At 41.0% G+C, this 20,738-nt stretch overlaps 1 protein-coding gene across 8 annotated transcripts in view; it reads left to right on the forward strand.

Annotated features, from left to right (window-relative positions):
- TLE1 (TLE family member 1, transcriptional corepressor) overlaps positions 1 to 20,738 on the forward strand; it is a 109,427-nt gene that overhangs the window by 63,228 nt on the left and 25,461 nt on the right. For all 8 annotated transcript variants that reach the window (XM_069230013.1, XM_069230033.1, XM_069230047.1 and 5 more), the window contains 2 exons: positions 16,419 to 16,535; positions 19,469 to 19,522. In XM_069230013.1, the coding sequence (XP_069086114.1) occupies positions 16,419 to 16,535; positions 19,469 to 19,522 (171 nt within the window). The remainder of the gene's footprint in view (positions 1 to 16,418; positions 16,536 to 19,468; positions 19,523 to 20,738) is intronic.

A 20,738-nucleotide genomic window follows, 5' to 3' on the forward strand; every position in this document is an offset into this window, starting at 1 on the left:
ATCCCCAGGCAAGTGTCCACCTACTATAACCCAAGGACTATTTTTGAGAGTGCCCTCTTGGCAATGAACTTGTGCCCACCCCATTCCTGCCTCTCCACCCCCATGGGGCCTTTAAAGCCCTTCTGCTTCTCTAGGGCATACTGTTCATATTTAACTCTTAATATTGGGTCAAGGTTCTGGAATAAGCAAAGGCTAAAATTGAACACAGCTATTTTTTGAACCCAATAGAAAGGTATTATGAAAATGTAAAGAAGGAATATCCTAGGCTGAACTCCCAAACCTTTATTGTAGACCTAAATGCTCTCTTTAGTTGCACTTAAATGCACAAAATTCGGAAATAGTGGTATTCTACCATGAGAATTGGTATATCCGAAAAGTCAACCAGTGGTGGAATTTCAGCAGTAGGAAACACAGTTGGCTTAGATTTGTAAGCTTTCTTGTTGGTAACCTGAAAACTAGGTGAGCTCCCACCAAGTTACAGTTTGGGTATTCACATTTCCCTGGTTGTACTTTCGCAGACCTGGAAATGTTTACACATTTCCTCATACTAAGGGCTTGAGTGCTTCCAGTGTGGTAATGGCATAGAAGGATCTTCATATGTTTCAGGAATCGGTAGTAAGAGACTCTTCCAGGGCAATCATGTATTCCTTGTGGAAAAAAATGTTGCATGTGATGATGCATCTCTGGAAGATTTCTATATGTGCACTTTTTCAGCTGGTGCTAATTTTGCTTGAGTAAACTGTACACTCTAAAGTGCCCCTTGAAAACTACACGGGATACTTTCCCCGAGTTTTAAAGTTCTTCTTTGTGAATATCTGAAGCTGGAAGTTTGCTCCAAACATAAGTGTTGCTATCTTTTGGGCTTTGTTAATGTGAGCAAAACACCTTCTTGAAAGATTTTTAGAGCATTCTCATGTAATCTAGTATGAAGTGATTCAAGTGCTTGTATTTTTCATAAGTATTAAGGATATTAGTGGTGCTGTCTTGTGGTCTTTCAGAAAATGCTTGTTGGACATGTGCTCAGAACAATGTAGAATACATTTCTAAACAAACGTATAAACTGAATGCTAGAAACAGGGCAAATTTAGTACATCTAAGAGCAATGTTACTGTGAAGATAAAAATGCCTTAGCATCATTCACTGGCTAATACATTGCTTCTGAGCATTTTACAAGACATTATCCCAGTTGCTCAAATTGTCATGATCACCTCCGGTTTCACTCATTGCAGTGTAAGTATGGATGGCACCGTAATAACAATGTCCTCACTATAGCCTACTCTAAAAAAACAAAAAAAAAAAACAAAAAACTTTCCTATAAAATCTTCATAAGTCGTATCACATGGACAGTGCCCATTAATATTTTTTTTCAAATTGATCACATCTTAAATAAAGATTGGGGATGCAAACTTTCACAGTAATCCTCACCTTCCCCTGCTTTGCATCCCGCCAGTAAGTTGTGGTGATACATACGCACTACAAGTTATTGTTGGTACTCCTGCTTTAAAAGACGCTGGGCTGCTCCTGCACATAATATCTGTTCAGCTCTTGTTTTTTGAGACTTGAAATTGTTGTTGCCCTCATTGTTGCTTGGTGAACACTGTTTCTGAATACTAGGTGATTTATCAGTGACTTTACTACCCTGCAGGTGATATGGCTACTCACCTCATCACTAGTAGTGCACCAACCATTTGAAGAGGCTTTCTTTAACAGGTCTGACTTCTGTCAGACTCTTGTTAATGGAGCAGAAGTTGATATTTCCCCCGTATTTTGACAGTTCCCTTATCTCAAAAGAGCAAAATATTGAACCCACCTGCTGGGATTGCATCTAGTGACCTACATGTGGCACACTTGCTACCGCAAGAAAATGGATCCGCAGAACTGTGCTAGTCTTTCATTCCATGTAACTTCTTTACAGCAGAGATTTCTGTTCCATTTGCTTTAATCCTGGAAAGACCTTTGTTTGGTGTGTTTTGGGGCAGTACCAGACCATAGAAGCTGCCCTCGTGATATCGTGCTGCGTTCTGCCCTTCACGCCGAGGCTGTTTTTGTTGCTTTTCTAGGATTATCTTTGCTAAGGCATATGCAAGCTAGTATTTCAGTAGGTAATACATTGCCCTTCAGAATATCCTCAACAGAGTGCAGGCTCGCATGGTACAACAGGATAACTCACTATGAATCTACAAAAATGTGTGAACATTTTTTAAATGATTGACACATCTTTAAGTAGTTTAGGGCGTAACTGACAGAATTAGACTGAAGTTCACATGCATGTAGTCTTTTGCTGTGTTGCATCCCGTTTGCCAGGCTCCAAACCGTTGGTACTGCCTGTGAAGGTGGCAGCGTAACCTGGATTTTTATGTGCAAGAATGTTGAATGTGAGACATCCCTCCCCACCCCCAAAAAACCACCTCGCTATCGCAAGTCCTTTAGGGCGTTGGTGTTTTAGTAGTAAATTTGTATTTAAGGCTATACTTCCCCTTACAACTGTAGAAGTTCATTTCTGGCAAAATATCTTATTTAGGGATCTGCATTTTAACTATTACATTGTTTGAAAAATGTTATGTATCTTTACCAATATTTCATTATTTATGCTGTTGGTTAACAATTACGAAAGCAGTTTTGTTTCAACTGGCGATTCGTTGTAATGTACTGTATGAAAACTTGTTAGAAAGCAAGAATTTATATAGTAAAACACCTAAAATTATTGGTGATAATTTTCTTTTCATATTGCATGTCATAATAGATTTTAGTTTCGCCTCTATCTGCTAGGGTTTTAAAATATTTTGTAAGAAGAACATTGATGATATACAGGTTAAAAAAAAGAGTGGAAACGTGGCTGCTCTGGGTTTCATCTTGCTTTTGTCAGGTCTGTTAGCCAAGACCGTTTAGATTTTACTAAAATATATATGTAATACATATACACATGGGCTTTTAGTCAGACGTCTTAATGCATGTTTTGTTTCCTTTATTCAAAATATTATTCTGCCCACCACCCCATTCAGCATGGGGTAGCAGGGCAGCACACTTCAGCTTTTGGCTACCTCTAGTGATCTCATTCTGTCCTTTCCACAGAAGCACAGCCACACAAAGTACTTTGCATAAGTGCGGGACTACTACAGCAGGGTGTGGCTTTTGAAATCAAAACATTTTTGCTCTTAACCATTTTTTTTTTTTTTAACTAAAGATGTGGTATCTTTTCAACAATAATTTAGTTTCGCAAAAACTTGAGACAATAAATCAAGCATAGACTAAGCCAAAAGGCAAGTAGTTAAGTCCAGTGCTTTTGGTTTTGCCAGTGTAGGTGGAAAGGAATTTCAGATCTTGGCTCATCTTTGTTAGTCTATTGATTCGAAGTGTTTGGTGGAATTTTGGAGAAACTAATAACTAGAATTTCTGTGAAGTGTTTTGTACAGATTAACCGGTTATTTATCCACGATAGAACTACCTGCCTAGTAAAATAATTCTCCTTCATAGTTAAAATATCAATCTATTTAGACTGTGCTTGTAGAGCTCCATTCAAGTATAAGGTATACCCCCGAACACTTTGCAGTGTCATCAAATCACATCTACTCGAACTCAAGAATTGATTGAGCTGGTCTTCCAGTAGTTCATGAAGTTAATTTTGTTTGCTCAATATCAGATAAGCGAGATGTGCAATAAAAGCAACTATTGGATTTCATCTCATAATAACCATTCAAGTTGTCATGGTGGAGTGAAAAGTGAAGTATGAAAACAACCTTCTCACAGGGTTTGCCAAGGAAACGTAAAAGGCACCTGATGAAGGTCCAAGCTGCAAACATCATGAGACTAGTGGTAGGAGTGAACATCTCCCACTCTTCATTTAATCTTCTTTTGTATTAAGGTCCAAAGTACCCTTCCTCACTAAAATCTAACCACTGCACTTTTTATAGGAAAAAACAAGCTACTCACTTCTACAAAATCTTGAGTATCCCGTGGTTAAGTCACTGTCCTTGTTTTTATGGAAGGAGCAGATAACCTAATTGAAAAAAAAAACAATAAAATTACCCACATCTGGGTGGGTGTAAAGGGCGGGGGGGATGGGGGAGACAGGATAAGCATCAACTCATTAAACCGAATATCTTGTTCTCCTAGAGTTGATGCTTTCAGTTTATAGAGTTCTTCACATTTGCAACAATCTTGGATTCCTTCAGGTCATGGCACTTTACAAAACCTCTTAACATAACCATTACTTTGAAGACTAATTGAGGTTACCTCACCTGCCGAGTGATGCGTGCCAAGACTAGTTAATAAGTGACTTTACTCTCCTGCAGAGGGAGTAGGAATGGGCATTAGGATAGGTAAAGCAGAAGCTGGACTTACCTTGATGCTCAGCACATTAAGCTCCACATGATTGCTATATAGTAGAGCCCTTTGGGGTGAAGGCTTCTGTTTTCCTTTTTCTGCAATCCAATAATACGTAAGCCACAAGCATACATTAGCAGTGTAAGTGGTAATAAGCAAGAGAAAAGCTTGGTAATTAAAAAAAAAAAAAAAAAAATCAATATATAAAAAAAAAAGCTAGTGAAAAGCTTGGTAATTTAAAAAAAGATGTGCATTTGTGGACTATCACCATAGTAGACATGAAGTCCTGCACCAGCCACTGAGATGTTGAGGCAATTCATAGGATGAAATTGGCTTTCTTATAAAATCTAATCCACAGTCTCAAGGAGGGACATTTCATAGTTCATTTTCCTCGAACTGTGTGCTATTAATATTTTGATGTTCTGCTGGTGAGTAAATATTTCCAAATTCCACTCCTCCCCTATCTTCAGAATGATGAAATTGATTTTTACCCGGAAATGTTCTGATCTGTAGACTGCTAAAAACGTGTGTTCAATTTTTTTTAAACGTTTTTTTTTTTTTTCTTTCATATAAATCATAAATGAAATATCGGATGAGATTGTCCAGATGGTCTGATTTACCCATTCTCTTTAAAATTATTTGATTGTTCAAAGGGGTACAAATCAGAGGCATCAGACCCTGGAAACTGAGTGATCGGTCCAACTGGTTCCACATAATGTAGTTAGACGTGCTAATTGTTGGATTAATGATCGGATGCTATAATCAAAGTTTTTTTATATATATATATATATATATATTTTTTTTTTTTCGTTTATTTTTGTGATTGTGCTGTTATTGACACAGTTACCTTTAATATGAATCGAGGGGTGCTGAACCCTACTATGCTTGGTAGCTTTTTGCCCAGGGAACAGGCAAATGTAGTCCACTTCTTAAACCGAGTAGGGTTAGTCTTTGCTAGTATTTAATATGACAATCAACCCTAAGCAAAAAGATTGAAAGTGGGGTTACTGTTTAGCTTAAAATACACTCGTGTAGGTGCAATTATGTTTTCTTTTATATCTTCGTTATTTATTCGTAGCTCTGTGGACTTAGCATACCTCGATTCAGAAGCAAAGCGCAGCAGTGCATGCTTCCAAATGGTATATACATATATAGTGTAGTAAGGCTTCTCTCTTTCATAGAGGAATTTCATAACCCGCCATGTTTAGATTTTACTTAATCGATGTCTTCAGTGCATGGAAAGCTATAGCAGCCCTGGAGTGCTTCAGCAAATATTTTAACACCAGTATCAAAAAATAAGTAAAGCAAAACGGCGAGAGTGAACATGGCTCGGTGAGTGGGAGTCTTGGAGAAAGCTGGAGGAGGGGCTTTAATGTGTTGCAGAAAGTAGGGGATAGGTTCATGGCAACACTGTTATTGGATGTGCACGTTAAAGAGACAAAATATGCAAAATGAAATTCATGAGGATGGACCTAATAAAAAGCATTGGTTGAGGAAACTTAACACCCTTACAGGTGGAGGGATTCCTCTGGGAATGCTTCAGAGTGAATATGCAAACCCTGAGGAGGAGTGGGTGAGGGTTTGTTTCCTTGTATACGCTTCCATCCCAATGGTGCATTGGTTTCTTGAAACTAGTTCCTTCATAGAGAGTTAGAAGAACTGAGGTAAGTAGAGTTGCGAAGGTGAAGTGAGTTGTAGGAAATAGAGGAATGTTTTGGATTGATAGATCATTGAATTTCAGAGGAGCTATTGTAGCACCTTGAGTACTGCTGTAATGTCATTGAATTTTGTCTGTCAAGATGTGTAATTCTAATGTACTGCCTTTACCCTTTACCAGAATGTGGCTAGGAAGTTTCAGTGAAGTACAGTAGGCATTCATGAGGGTACTCAACTGTGTTTCAACTGTATAGAGGGAGAGGAGTCTGTAGAAGGTGCTTGATTTTTTTTTTTTTTTTTTTGTGTGCAACTAAGCTGATTTGAAAGTTTGGCATGAATAAAGGGAAGGTTGTTAATCAGTCCTGAAAACCCATACATTTAGCCTGGGTGTAGGAACTGGAGAATCTGCATGTTTTAATTTTTACGTTGTGATCAGTCTTAATCCACTCATAGTATCCAATACCTCGAGGTCATTAGGCAGTTCTCGAGTACCACTCGGGCACTGTTTACACACTTTGGTTACCCAAAATTAAGGATCATATCCAATAGTCTTGGATGTCAAAGTCTGGAATGAGGCTCTGGCGAAACTCAGTGAACGCAAATGATATCTGCTATTTCTGTAAGTCACTGTAAATGATTGTTTCACCAAAGATACAGCTGTAGTTTCGACCCTGGGGCTCACTGGAGACTAGGTCTGGCCTTTGCTCAGATAGAGCACAAGGCGAAAGCAAATTTGTCGTATTCTGATCAACTGTGTCAAATTGGAAATGAGATGTTGTGAGACTTGTTGGGGTATGAGGGACAAAGATGGGTTGACGGACAAAATATCGAAACCCTAAATATTGTGATACAGAAATATTGTTTCAAATACTGAGCATAATTTTTTTTTTCTTATACTTACAATTGAAAATACAAAAATATTGGAAAAATTATTTTTACACAAATCGAAAAATACACATTTTTGAAGTGTGTGTATATATGTATGTGTATATATATATATATAGTAAACATTACAAATAATATTGTGCAAAAGTGATATAAGGTACATTAAATATATTTAAACATAAAAAAATATTACCTAAACTATGCACTTGTGTATGTTTACACATATATAATGCAAAACTTTTAAAAATAATAATCATATATTTTAATATTTTATACAATTTAATATAACAGTATAGATAATAAATTAAAAAACGTAACACTGGAATAAAAAAAAAAAATACTAATTCAATTACAAATAAAAATGTAAACCATATAAAAATACATTTGACAAATATATTGTGTATTACAAACATTACTAATAAAAAAAAAATCAAAATACTCAAATATAATTTTAAACAATATGAACAAAACTATAAACGTCTAAGAATAATACATATATTTGATAGAGCCTTCTAGTTGAGATTCCTTACCTTAGAATTTCCCCAAGCGTCAGACTAGATCTGAAGATTTTTCTTCAAGCAGTACCCTTGGGTGGCGTCGGTCGACTCCGAGGGCGTTGTTGGCGTCGTGGTCACTGTGATGACATTGGAAGTCCTATATAGACGGCAGTTCTTTTCTTGCCTCGCCACGCGCTGAACTGTAGAGCTACCCTAGGTAAATTTTTGACCAACCTCAACATTTTATTTTTTAAAAAAAAAATTTGGGGGGCGTGAAGTTTTCGGTGTGTCGAGGATGTCCTCGAAGACCAGTTTCAAGCGTTGCGAGGCCGGTCACCGCATGATTTCTGATCTGCACTGGATCTGTTTGTGGTGCCTGGAGCACGACCATGACCCAAAGTCGTGCTCTGAGTGCTGGGCCATGCACCCGAAGACCTTGAGAGAGTGCTCCCTCAAGCTTTTGGTAGCCCGGCGTGTGATTCCGCCTCATTCCAGGTCCCGCTCAAGAGGAAGGTCTCAAAACCGCTCATGGAGTCTCCCCCACTCGCTGTCCTCCACATTTGGGTCGCTCAGGTAAGAAGTCATCGAAGAAGGCTAGGCATCCTTCCACTTCACCCTGTTGCTCAGCTGATGTGATGTGGGAAGAGCGTCAATGCTCTAGGCCTCCATCCTCTGACTTTCCGGGAGCCGGAGCAACCTCTGCCCAATTGAAAGAATTCTATGAGGCCATGTGTCTCATTTGTGGTAATTCCAACCCCTCTTCAGTACCTTTAGGCCCTGAGGGTTCAGCTGGGGGCCCTTTGGGTTCCGCACCGGTCTTAACTTAAAGACTTTCCCTGGTGCCAGTTTGACCGTCGACGCTACCGATGTCGGTTGTGCCCACGATCAACGTCAACCTGATCCTAATCCCCGGTGACTCAAGTCGGAGCGGCATCGGCCGATGCCACCCTTGTCTTCGGTGGGGTCTTTCCTATTCTTATGGGTATGAATACGGGGAAGGACTGGAGGGGTCCCTGGACCCTTATGAATACCAGGAAGACCCTAATATGGACTGTGCACAGGAATAGAGTGACATCAGTGGTCTGGATACTTCTCTAGACGCTTGCATGCTTTCTCCTACTGTGGCAGAGGGAGCCACTTATTCTGAGTTGGTCAGCAGGGCGGCTGAGGTCCTTGGACTCGAGCTGCCTATTGTTGAGGTCTGGTCTAATCTGATGGATGCTTCTACCAGGGGCTTCCACATCTGAGCCCCTCCTGCCCTTCAATGAAACCCTCACTGATGTCCTTCTGGGTACTTGGTCCAGACCCAGCACAGGGGCTCCTGTGAACAGGACGATTGCTCACCGCCATTGGCCGACCCCGAACTACCCTAAATTCCTGTCCCAACAGCCCATTCTGAGAACCTTGTAATCCAGGCAGCCTCTTCATCCAGCGCATTCTCTTCCGCACCTCTGGATTGGGAATAAGAGACTGGACCAACTTGGGAAGATGTTTTCTCCCTCCAGTCTGGCATTGCGGTCAATGAACACTGCATGCCTTTTGGGCTATTATACTCCCTCCTTGAGGGATACAGTCACACACATCTTGCTGCAGATACCAGAGGAGGCCTGGCTATCATCTACCAAGCAGTTGCCGATGGGAGAGACGCAGAGAAGTTCATTATTCGATGTGGGCTGGACAAGACCGACTCTCGGGGTGAATCGGTTTTGTTGATGGCCTTAAGACACCAAGCCTTGTTGAGGACATCTGGTTCCTCAGGAGATGTCCAACAGACCCTTATGGACGTGCCCTTTGATGGCACCCGACTCTTTGGAGACAAGGCGGACTCTGTGCTTGTAAGGTTCAAGGACTCCCGGGCTATGGCTCGGTCCTTTGGCCTTTCAACTGCCCCTCATCCCAAACAGTCTGCCTGTCACCCCTTTCATGGCCACAGAAGGGGTTCCCTGTCATGCCCCTTTTCCAGCCACTGTGCCACCCATGCTGTTCAGCCACTGCATAGCAAGGGAAGTGGAATCCCACAGCCTCGTGGGACAGGAAACCAGAGGTCTACCCAGTCCACCCTTGCCCCTGCTGCTATCTCCAAGCCTTCCTAGTCTGTCCCCCTCCCACTCCAGACCAGTTGGTGGCAAGGTTCAACATCACCTGCCCCACTGGGAATCCATTGCTCCGGTGGGTTGGTTTTGCAGATCGCTAGAAGGGGCTACTCCCTCCCCTTCAAGACTGCCCCTCCGGCCATGCCTCCACCCTATGGCTGACTAACGGAGGATCATCTGGCACTTCTCCGTGAGGAAGTTGCGGCTCTCTTGGCCAAGGGAGCCATAGCGAGGGTCCCTGCGCCAGAAGTAGTTTGTGGTTGTTATTCCTGCTACTTTCTGGTGCCCAAAAAGAACAAGGTCTTGCGTCCTATCCTAGACCTTTGGGTCCTCAATCTCCTCCTCAAAAAAAGTTCAAAATGCTCACCCTGGCACAGGGCCTGTCTGCCTTGGACTGGATGGTAGCGTTGGACTTGCCGGACACTTATTTCCATATCCGTCTTGCCCACCCACAGATGTTACCTACGATTTGTGGTAGGTCACGCGCACTTTTAATTTACTGTGCTTCCCTTTGGCTTTACCAGAGTCCCTTGGGTGTTGCAGCTCATCTGTGCAGGTTGGGGGTTTCAGTCTTCCCCTAACTCGCCGACTGGCTGTTGAAGGTGGACACGCCCCAGAAAGTCATCTCCCTCCTTCAGACTAGGGCAAACCTTTTGCACACGCTGGACGTTCACTATAAAAGTGCCAGAGTCACACCTGACTCCTATCAGATGCTCCCTTTAATCGGAGCTGGTATGGACACAGTTCAGTTTCAGGCCTGTCCTCCTGAAAGTGAGTCCAGGATATTCAGGCTATGATTCTGATCTTTCAGCCTCGATCCTGGGTTTCGGCGAGAATGACTGAGGCTGCCTGGCCTCATGGCCTTCTGCATCCTGCTAGTGACACATGCCAGATGGCATATGCGGGCTCTGCAGTGGGACCTGAAGTTCCAGTGGGCGCAGCATCTGGGAAATCTCTCCGACATAGTCCAGATCTTGGAGGGGACTGCCAAAGGCCTGCAGTCGTGGCTTTCGAATCAGGATTGGGTCAGTGGCAGATCTCTCTCCCTTCCCCAACCAGATCTGTTATTAGTGAGCGATGCATCACTCTTGGGATGGGGCGGCCACATGGGAGAGGCAGAGATCAGAGGTCTCTGATCTCCAGCAGAGTCTGGACTCCACATCAATCCTTTGGAGCTCTGGGTGATCGGGCTTGCATTGAAAACATGCCATCCCTCTCCCAAAGGGAAAGTGGTGCGGGTCTTCACGGACAACACTACCACCATGTGGTACTGCAACAAACAGGGTGGAGTGGGGTCCTGGACCTTTGTTAGGAGTCTCTGCGCCTCTGGACATGGCTGGCACATCAGGGCATTTCCCTGGTAGTTAAGCATCTGGCGGGCTGTCTGAACACCAGAGCAGACTAACTCAGTCATCGATGCATAGCTGATCACGAATGGCGTCTTCATCCAGAGGTGGCAGAAGGTCTCTAAGCGATGGGGAGAGCCTTTGTTAGATCTGTTCCCCTCCGTAGAGTATGTGCAATGTCAGCAGTTTTGCGCATTGGAGTTTCCAAGGTGGCCATCGCTCAGCTACGCTTTTTGTCTCGAGTGGAACTCTGTCCTCCTTTACACCTATACCACTTCTGTCTAAAATTCTTAAGATCAAAGACCGGGTCCAACTAATCTTGGTGGCTCTGGACTGGGCACAGTGAGAATGGTATTCAGAGATACTGAACATGGCCACTGATCCTCCTCTCAGACTGCCCCCCTTTTGGGAGGATCTTCTGTTGCAGCTGAAGGGGACGGTTCTCCACCCAAACCTGTCCAATCTTCGCCTCCATGCGTGGAGATTGAGCGGCAGCAGTTGACCACTTTTGACCTTCCACCGAAAGTCTGAGATGTTGTCTTGGCAGTCATGCGTCCCTCCACCAAAATGGTATACGCCGATCGTTCACCTAAATTTGTGGCATGGTGTACCAACAAGTCTGTTGATCCCCTCTCTGCTCTTCTATTGGAGGTTATTTTGATCATTCTTTATTTGGCCCAGCAGAGCTCTGCTTTGGGCACCCCTAAAGGTTACTTATTGGCTATTTCAGTCTTTCTTAGATTGCCTGATCAACCTTCCCTTTTTAAGTCCCCTATTCCTTAAGGGCCCCTCCCATTTGTTTCCTCCCACTCCATTTATCATGTCTCGTGGGACCTCTAAATTGTCCTTGCTTACTTGAAATGTGCTCCTTTTGAGCAGTTGCAAAATTAGCCCTTATGGCTCCTTACTTTCAAACTTGTTTTTCTTGTTGCCAATACCTCTGCTCGCAGAGTGAGTGAGCTTCAGGCTCTCCTCCACGTCCCCATTTTTGTCTGTGCACCCCAACAAAGTGGTGTTACGCACTAGGGCCTCATTCCTTTTCAAAGCAGTTTCACCTTGTCATATAGGCCAGTCCATCACATAGCCTACTTTTTACGCACATCCTTCTCATGAAGAGGAGAGACTGCACCGCCTGGATCCAAAAAGAGCATTGGTGTTCTACCTCAATCGTACTAAAGATTTCCAGGTGGACGATCATCTCTTTGGTTATGTGGGTGCAAATAAGGGGAAGGTGGTGCAAAAGCGTACCATTTCACGATGGGTACTACTTTGCATCAAAATGTGCTACGCTTTGGCGAAGAAACCCCCTGAGGGCTTGCGCGCTCATTCCACCAGATCAACTGCTGCTACCACAGCGCTGGCACGTGGAGTTCTTGTCCTGGATATCTGCCAGGCAGCAACGTGAGCATCCCTGCATGCCTTTACTAAACATTACTGCCTGAACAGTCTGGTCTGCAGGGTTGGCTACTTTGGTAGTTCAGTCTTGCAGAATTTTCTCGCATAATCTTTGTTTGCAGCCCATCACCGAGGATAGCAGTGCTTAGGTATCTATTCTGAGATAAGAAATCTGCAACTAGCAGTCTATCAGATGAACAAGTTACTTACCTTCGGTAATGATTTATCTGGTAGAGACATATTCTAGTTGCAGATTACTTGTCGACCCACCCATCCTCCCTGCTTGCGAACTGATTTCTAGGGACAGGGATTCCCTATCTAGGGCCTGAGCTCTGGGGCACCATTTTCAGTGTTCTTCGTGGCTCTATGCTTTGGCGTGGAAAGTCATAAAAAACTTGCAATACCGTGCTGAGGCGGAGTCTATATACCAATCACGACGTCATCACAGTGACCACGATGCATAGTCAACTGACACCACTTACGATGCGCAAGGGCACTGCTCGAAGAAAAATCTCTGGATCCAGTCTGACACCTGGGGGAAATTCTAAGGTAAGGAATCTGCAACTAGAATATGTATCTACCAGATAAATTGGTTCAGAAGGTAAGTAACTTGTTCAATATTCCCACTGCACTCCATGCAACAGCAGGGAAAGTGTAAGACTCAGGAGGAGTAAAATTTACTATTTACACTCTGGTAGGTGCAACAGTAGGGAAAGCGTTGGACTCGGGAAGAGTAAAAATTACTATTCCCACTCCAGCTGGTGCAACAGTAAGAAAAATGTTGGACCCTGGAAGGGGAAATTTTACTATTCCCACTCCAGTCACTGAAACAGTAGGGAAAGAGTTGCATTCAGGAGGGGTAAAATTAACTAGCCCCACTCCAGTCTGTGCAACTGTAGGGCAAGTACTTCACTTCAAACGCATACCTTATTTTAAAACAAGTATTAATTGTACACAGTTATAAGACTATAAACATACATTTTAAGATATAGTTTGAAAACAATTAAAATAATTGTAAATTGTTTAAATGTAAAAAAAAAAGTTCAATAATTTCATTAAATTCCCACAGTACAGTCTCATATTAAACTTGTATCTAAATTAAAAAAATATATATAATATATACACAATTTACATAATTAACAATTAACCATAAATAAATTATTCAATATTTCCACCCAATGCGCTACAAATCCAACAACCCACACCTAAAATGTAAATTCAAAAAATAACTACAAGATTTACATAATTCACCATTAGCTAAAAAAGTATGAATAATTAATGTATCATTTGATTAACTTCCCACCCTAACCCTCTCCAAACCAAACAACCCACACCTAAAATATAACTTAAAATATTTACACAATTTACATACTTAATAGAATAATTAATTTTAAAATGTATGTAAATTATAGATAGTTAACTTCCCACCTGGTAGCCCTACAAAACTCACAACCCACTACAACACTATAAATTACTGTTTTGCAATCAAATTAAAAATATAACCTAAAATTACGAACAATATTTAAAAACATTAACAATTACACACAGAATAAAATAGACAGTTAAAATATTATTTAAACATACAGAAACTTAAACTATATTTCTTACCTTAAAACATCGATATTTGTCAACATTTTTCCACATAATTTGTGTTAAGATTTTTAAAATTCTGTATATTTAAATGATATTTTGTATAAACATTACAAAGATGTCAGGCGGTAAAGGGATGAGAGCAAAACTATTTATGAAAATACATGAAGGTAATCAGCCTGAGGTGGCCACATATTTAGGGCAATTTGCTAGGTAAAATTAGAACATCACTCTGAAGCAGGGCGCCCTGCCCCTAGGCGCTCCTCAACTATGCCTGAAGCTGGCATCACAATTTTCACTGTTTCTCAATTGGATCTTCGTGTTTGAAAGTGTTTTTTGTGATTATAGATGCGGAGTACAAGCAGCACATGCGTTTTTATCTAAGCCATAGTTTTCTTTATCTTTCCATTATGATCATAAGAAATTGGGATTGTAATTGTATTTATATAGCTCTTTCTGCCCCTGATGACACATCTACAAGGGTTTTGGTGAGTAGCCTTCTGCTCTGAAATCCAAAAGGATTAGTGGTGGATTAGTATAGGGAATTATGAGTATAGTGTTAGTACTAGTGTAGGAAAATATGAGTTAATTTGAGCGGTGGACATGTGACACTTAATGGATTGAATAGAATAATGGCGGGATAGAAGAGGGAACAATCTAAAGTGTTAATTGGGCAACCACAGTAGTAAGATGAGGTTTGGGATAAGTAAATGAGAGATGGAGGGAAGAGTTTAGAAAGGGGTTGGGGAGTTCATAGTAGAAAAGTAGGGTTTGGGATGAGTCAAAGGAGATATACATGATACATGACGAAAGAATTTAGAAACGTTGTTTGGGAGATCATAGTAGTAAAATGAGATTTGGGGTGAACCAGGAGGGAGAAAGGAAGGGATGAGTCTAGAAAGGGTTATTGTGGAGATCATAGCTGGATGAGGTTTGAGATGAGTCAGAGTGAAAATATAGGATAGATTGAGAGGTATACGATAAAGACAGAGTGCATTGGAGAGAATTAAAGTTTTTTTTTTTTTTTTTTTTTTTTTTTTTTTTTTCCTACAGTAGGAGTAAAGAAACAAATGTTTAGATAAAAGACTACATAGTAAGGGTATATAAGTATGAAGAAGATAACATATTCAGATTTAAAGTCGTATAAACACAAACTTTCAAGTTCTGCAGAACTTGAAGGTTATTAATTTTTTTATAACTCAATGTTCTTCATTTTTTTTTTCTTTTTTTTTTCTTTTCCTCAATATTTCTGTAGTGAAGTGCTTGTAGATAGTTATAATAACAGCGATGATATTTATCAGAAACTCCTTACTGTACGAGAGACTCCAAGCGACTGCAAATTCAGGACCATGTTTGCGAACAGACTCCCGGTGCACAGTGGTACCATTCAAATGGTGAAAATGCTCTTTAGAAATCCACCTTTGCACAACAGATCACTGGTTCAGCAGTTAAAGCTGCAAGACAAATGGCTACATAATTGTTTCCTGTGCATTAACGGATTCGTCTTTCAAGGGACTTTGTGCCAAAAAAGCACTGGCGTAGCTATCAGGTGTATTCACTGCAAATGCACCCGCAGCTGGTCAGCTATCGTGTCAAAGACCGGGCTATCTTTGATATCGCACGTTAAAAAAACAGTGTACATAAGCAATGCAAACGTATGCTGGCACCGTGCCTTTCATCTTTTTGTTTTAGAGGGCTTTTGAAACCCTGGGCTATCTGTGCTTTTTGAAAGGAGTTTTTCACACAACTCATTCAGCATTGTTACCGGCATTAACACATCACTGAACAAATTGCCCCTTGCATATGCTAATCCTGCACTTAAAAGGACTCATTGTAACATGTTTTCATGGTGTAGCCAGCGGGGAATCCAGTGCATGTCAAGTTGTCATGTGACCCACAACTATCGAATTCTTGCTTTCTCCGGGTCAACAGTTAGTACCGAGCGCATCTGAATGCTAAGTTGCCTGTGCAATTTGTGGGAAAGATTAGCCATTGCTTATTGTGCGCAGCCTGGAGCTCTTTGTCGACTCAAGTGGTGAGGTTGTGATTAAATAAACAGCGTTTTCAAAGAGGCCCCGTTTGAAGCCAGTAAACAAGATTATGGTGCACAAAACAGTTTTTATCATTTCTTAGAGGGTTAAAATTAAGAGCCTTCTCCAAGAAAAGAGAACATGAGCCTAATTGTGGGATATGTTTGTTAACCCCACTTCATTTTCATATTCTATTTTTTTTTTGCTTATTTTTTTTTTTTTTGCTTTTGTGTAGAAATGCATAGGGCGGGAATCATCACTGTTTTTACTTTTGACATTCTGAAGCAGACATTCCTTTCAGTTAACCCACGCATGTTCATGAGCTAATAGCAAAGCCCCCTCCTCAAAAGATTAGTCGACAGAATAGCTGGATAGACATTGACTGATGACAGGGGTTACTTTGTGATTCACAGATCTATTCACAGTCCTCTTCCTTTCAAAAACCACGTGGTCCTCTGCACAGGCTTAGCCTGATGGGTCAAGTTGCCACAGAGCTGCGTGGGTATCGCATTTCTGAAATGCCAACCCAGTTTTAGGTTTTCACGTGCGCTCAAGGGTAACGTTTATTAATCCTTTTGATCGGTTGATGTGTTATTTCTGCAGAGTAATTCCCTGTTGGTCCCCGACAGCCTACGTGGCTTAGATAAACGCCGGAACGGGCCTGAATACTCGAATGACCTCAAGAAACGCAAGATGGATGATAAAGATTCCAGCCACTATGTAAGTCAATGTTTACATTGTATTCCTGTTTTGGGCAACTGTCCTTATTTGGGAGACACCGCAGTTCATCGTGTACTGCTGAAACGTCGTTTTGTTGTGATGCATCCGAATATGCGAAAATATAAATCTCAGAAGTGCCTTGTCATATAATATAGAGGATTTATGCTGCCCTCGGAAACTCATTTAATCCCTTTAATTTCTGCTAAGTGAGTTTCCGAATTTTGAATGCGTAATGGAGACATTGGGATAGATGTTCTGGGGGGGTGATGTTAGGCAGGCCTAAGGCATGGGGGTAAAGAGAAGCAAGTGGAGGGGTTAGCGAGTACCTCACCAGTTTCCATGGGTGTTCTACTTGGTCCATTGACAGAAAAGATAGAGTGGTAGGGTTCACGCAGTGTTCATGATATCGCAGTGGAGTCGATTTGCAATTTCCTGGACCCTGAAGTGTGCAAACTCTTTCCATAAAGAGACCGGTTTGCTGTTTGTAAGAAAATGAAGTGAGGTTGCGACACGATCTGAGGGTTCCATTAGATTCACTTTTCCCTTTATATTTGTTTTAGAGGGTAAATTTTGGCAAACATGCATGTATCTACCCATATGTTGGGTTTCAATGGCATTTCCTTGCTGTCTCAAAAATGGTCCATAATTTGGATGTAGCTGACAATATTTGTTGCATCCTTTCACTGTTTTCTGAGGCTCACCTAAAGCATACATGTGTAAATATCCCCAGTCTTATAAACAGCAAAATATAAATACCAGCATTTAGCCAGATATATAAAATACAGAAACGTAATTGCGTCATTGCCCTCTCCCACACTTGAATGGCTTTAACGCCTGTGTGCAGTAGTGCCACTTCATTCTTTTTCATCGCAGCAATTAAGTATCACGATGATTAATACAAATCAGCATTCTATATCTGGCAGACAGGCAATGTCATTTGACATTTTAGTTTCTCTCTTCTGTGTTGCCCTGTGTGAACTTCATCTCATTGAGGAGCTATTTGTGGCTGTTGATCTGCTGCTCTTTAATGTCTATTTAAACGCCACCCCTGTGTCATTGCTTGTTAATGTAGTACGGTCATTCTGCCTTTACATTCTTCACCTTCAGTTGGCTGTTATTGCTGTTCTGCCTTTCTTTGAGTGGTTATGGACTAGAGGCTCTCCAAAGAGGTGGTGCAGTCAGTTGGTGATGAAAAAGGACTCTGTATATTGCATAGCTGTGGCTCACGCTGATCTGTTTTCTAAAATTCTCCCCTTAGCTCTCCTATCCATCACTGTCATAGTTTCCAATGTAGAACAGCCTAAATTTTAAAATTTTATGCACCACACGTGGAATAAAAAATAAATAAAATTGGTCCCTTTCTTCAAATACATTATTATCTTTAGGGTAATTGTCTGATTTTCTTGTGCTCAAGTTATCAACCTGAAAAAAGCTGCCTATTTCAACTCGATCTCTTGTCCAAGGGCATACATTTGTTTGCCACATTCGCTGTAGAGTCAAATTGCAAATGTTAGATTTTCCTTTTTCTGGATATAAATATAGTTTTCTGGATTTTGTGGTTAATGACAGGCCTAGTGCCAGTACAGCTGGTCTGTGTGTACTGACATTTAGAAACTAGTGCAGCATTACAATATTTCAGCACTTATTATATTAAAAAAATATATATATTTTGAGCCCAGTTAAACAGTCCTACCAGTAGCGACTTTTTGGACTCATTTTTTAGTTAAAAGAAAAGTTATGTTTACTCGTTAAAAAGGTTTCACATATATGTGTTCTCAGCATAAATTTTTAGTCACTGCATCATTCGAATGAACTGCATAGAGGTACTCCAGCATTTACTTTTGACCAAAATGCCCAGCAAGTATTTCACGTCTAGGCGCATTCTTCTCTTCCTCAAGCTGAATCTTCTCCAAGCCTTCACACCGTTTTAAAAGGGTTTTCATAGCGAAATTGGCTTGTGGGCTTTAAAATTTGAGATGAGATGTTACAACGAGAGGCGTTGCTGACTTGTGTGTGGCATGTTTGCTCTTTAGCCCTAAAATGTCAAATGTCATTTGAAAGGACCAAAGTAAAGCAACATGTCAGGGCGTTAGAGACTGGGTCTTATTGAAAGGGCTTTTCTGACCCATCTTGCAGCACACCTCTTGACTTGGCATATGAGCCTTTTCCCAATGGAGTGTGCTTTTGCATCGTTTAAAAGAAAATTCCTAAGTTTCTCAGTGTTAGCAGTTTATATGTGAGATGGTTTAGAAGGATTGGATGGGCTGAACAGCATATTTTGCCTTTACCGTTAGCATCACGTACACTTTGCAAAGCAGCTCAGATGCAACAATCACGACATGGGTTTTCCATCCAACACAACCCTTGATGTATTCTTTGATGATGAGTTTCCTTTGCACACTTGTCCACACATGTACAGGACCAATAAATTGATTGCTGATTCGTCTGACTTGTTAATGAATGGGTTCTGTACAGGGAAAAGCAAGATCTTTATTTTTAAACTGGAGTCGTTTTTCCTTTCCTCAAAGCAAGTATGATGAAGACATAATATATTTCACCAGCTGCCCAGAATTTCTCTGCGCACTGTTCATTGTTATCCACATATTGCTTTTAGTGTAACTTTTGAAGGATGGTTAGTATTCAGCAGTTGATGAAAGCTGAAGGCACATGTGTTTGGATAACTATCTATGTGGTGATGAGAATGGTGCTCATTAATATTATCACAGTGGTGGAGATGTAGTGTACTTCCAAGATGAGACAAAACTCTTTCAGAATTTGATGTATATGATAAAGGTGCTGTGAGCCAGACTAACTAGTTATTTGCAGGTGGCTTCAGCTTGACTATATTTAGTTTGTGATCAAAAGCACTTTTTCTTAAACGTTTCTGATCTGTGTTGACTTGTGTGCATTAACTGAATTTAAATATTTTCTAGGACAGTGATGGGGACAAAAGTGATGACAACCTGGTAGTAGATGTGTCAAATGAGGTAATTAACAGCATTTCTTTTGGATTTTCTAAACATTTCCTGCTTTACACTGTTATGTTTTAAGCAGTAAATCCCACACATGCAATATATTTTGGAGAACATGCATGTGAAGTGTTAAGTACTAGGTATTGGGTGTTGAGGGGGAATTGTCAATCCACGCTGTTACTACAGATTAAAAGAAACGAACTAAAAAGGTAGCTCAGAACTGAAGAGAATATAATGTTGCAAAACGAGCATGTTAAGAGATTTGCTTAGTTCCTAATTTTCCCTTCCATTTCCACACTTTTTATCTGTTTTATACATTGCAGAAAACTATTCACAGGAAATAACTAGACCCTTAAGCTGTGCACATGAGCAGATCATTGCACGCCCTGAAATTTGCCTCCAGTGCTGTAAACTGGCACAGCCCGTTAGTCGGAGCCTCCTCTGTTTGGCACTAGTTAGACTTTTGCTATATATATTAGATGTGGGATAGCTTGTGCTCTAACATGCTTAAGGTACCATGCTGCCTGTTGCTTTGCTAAAAAGGCTATTCGAAAAAAAATGGCCAGACTCATGTAACTTCTCCCAACTTCTGTTTCCAAATCGATAGTTTCTTGAAGCTTTCCGGAGCTGCCTGCTGAGATGTTTTTGAGGATGTTTTTATATCAGGTGTTTCTAAAACATCTCCAGTGTATTGTCTAGGTGTTGTTTGCCAGTTTTGTATCCTAATGACCCCAGGGCTCCAACTTAATAGGCGTAGATGGACACTTCTTCACACACCTTGTACATACTAGCACTATAGTCTGTCAGCAGCAAGACTGTTTTTTTATTTATTTTTATTGCTTGAAGTTTTCTCTTTGATCTTCACTGTTTTCTGCTGTACGCTAGTGATTCGACTGGAATTCATCGAAAAATATAGCTAACAAAAAAAGTAAATGTGTTTTAATCACACGCAGTATTGGCACAACTTTTTTTTTTTTTTTTCTTGCCCACCAGTGAAAACGAGTTTTAAGTTTCTAACCAGTGGCCCATGCCCTAGCATATTCTGGACTGCTGCTCGTCTTGTGGAGACTTGTATAAGCACCATAATTTACTTGTAGTACTGCTAACAGATTTTCCAGTTTGCTCTCATTTATCTCACTATTGACAGTTCATTTCATGTTGTGGGAGTTCTTATCATACGAGACATGAGCCCATCTGATTGGAAGAGGTGTACATCTTAGGATGGGGGATC

The sequence above is a fragment of the Pleurodeles waltl genome, chromosome 1_1, assembly GCF_031143425.1.
Source record: "Pleurodeles waltl isolate 20211129_DDA chromosome 1_1, aPleWal1.hap1.20221129, whole genome shotgun sequence".
NCBI classification, from domain to species: domain Eukaryota; kingdom Metazoa; phylum Chordata; class Amphibia; order Caudata; family Salamandridae; genus Pleurodeles; species Pleurodeles waltl.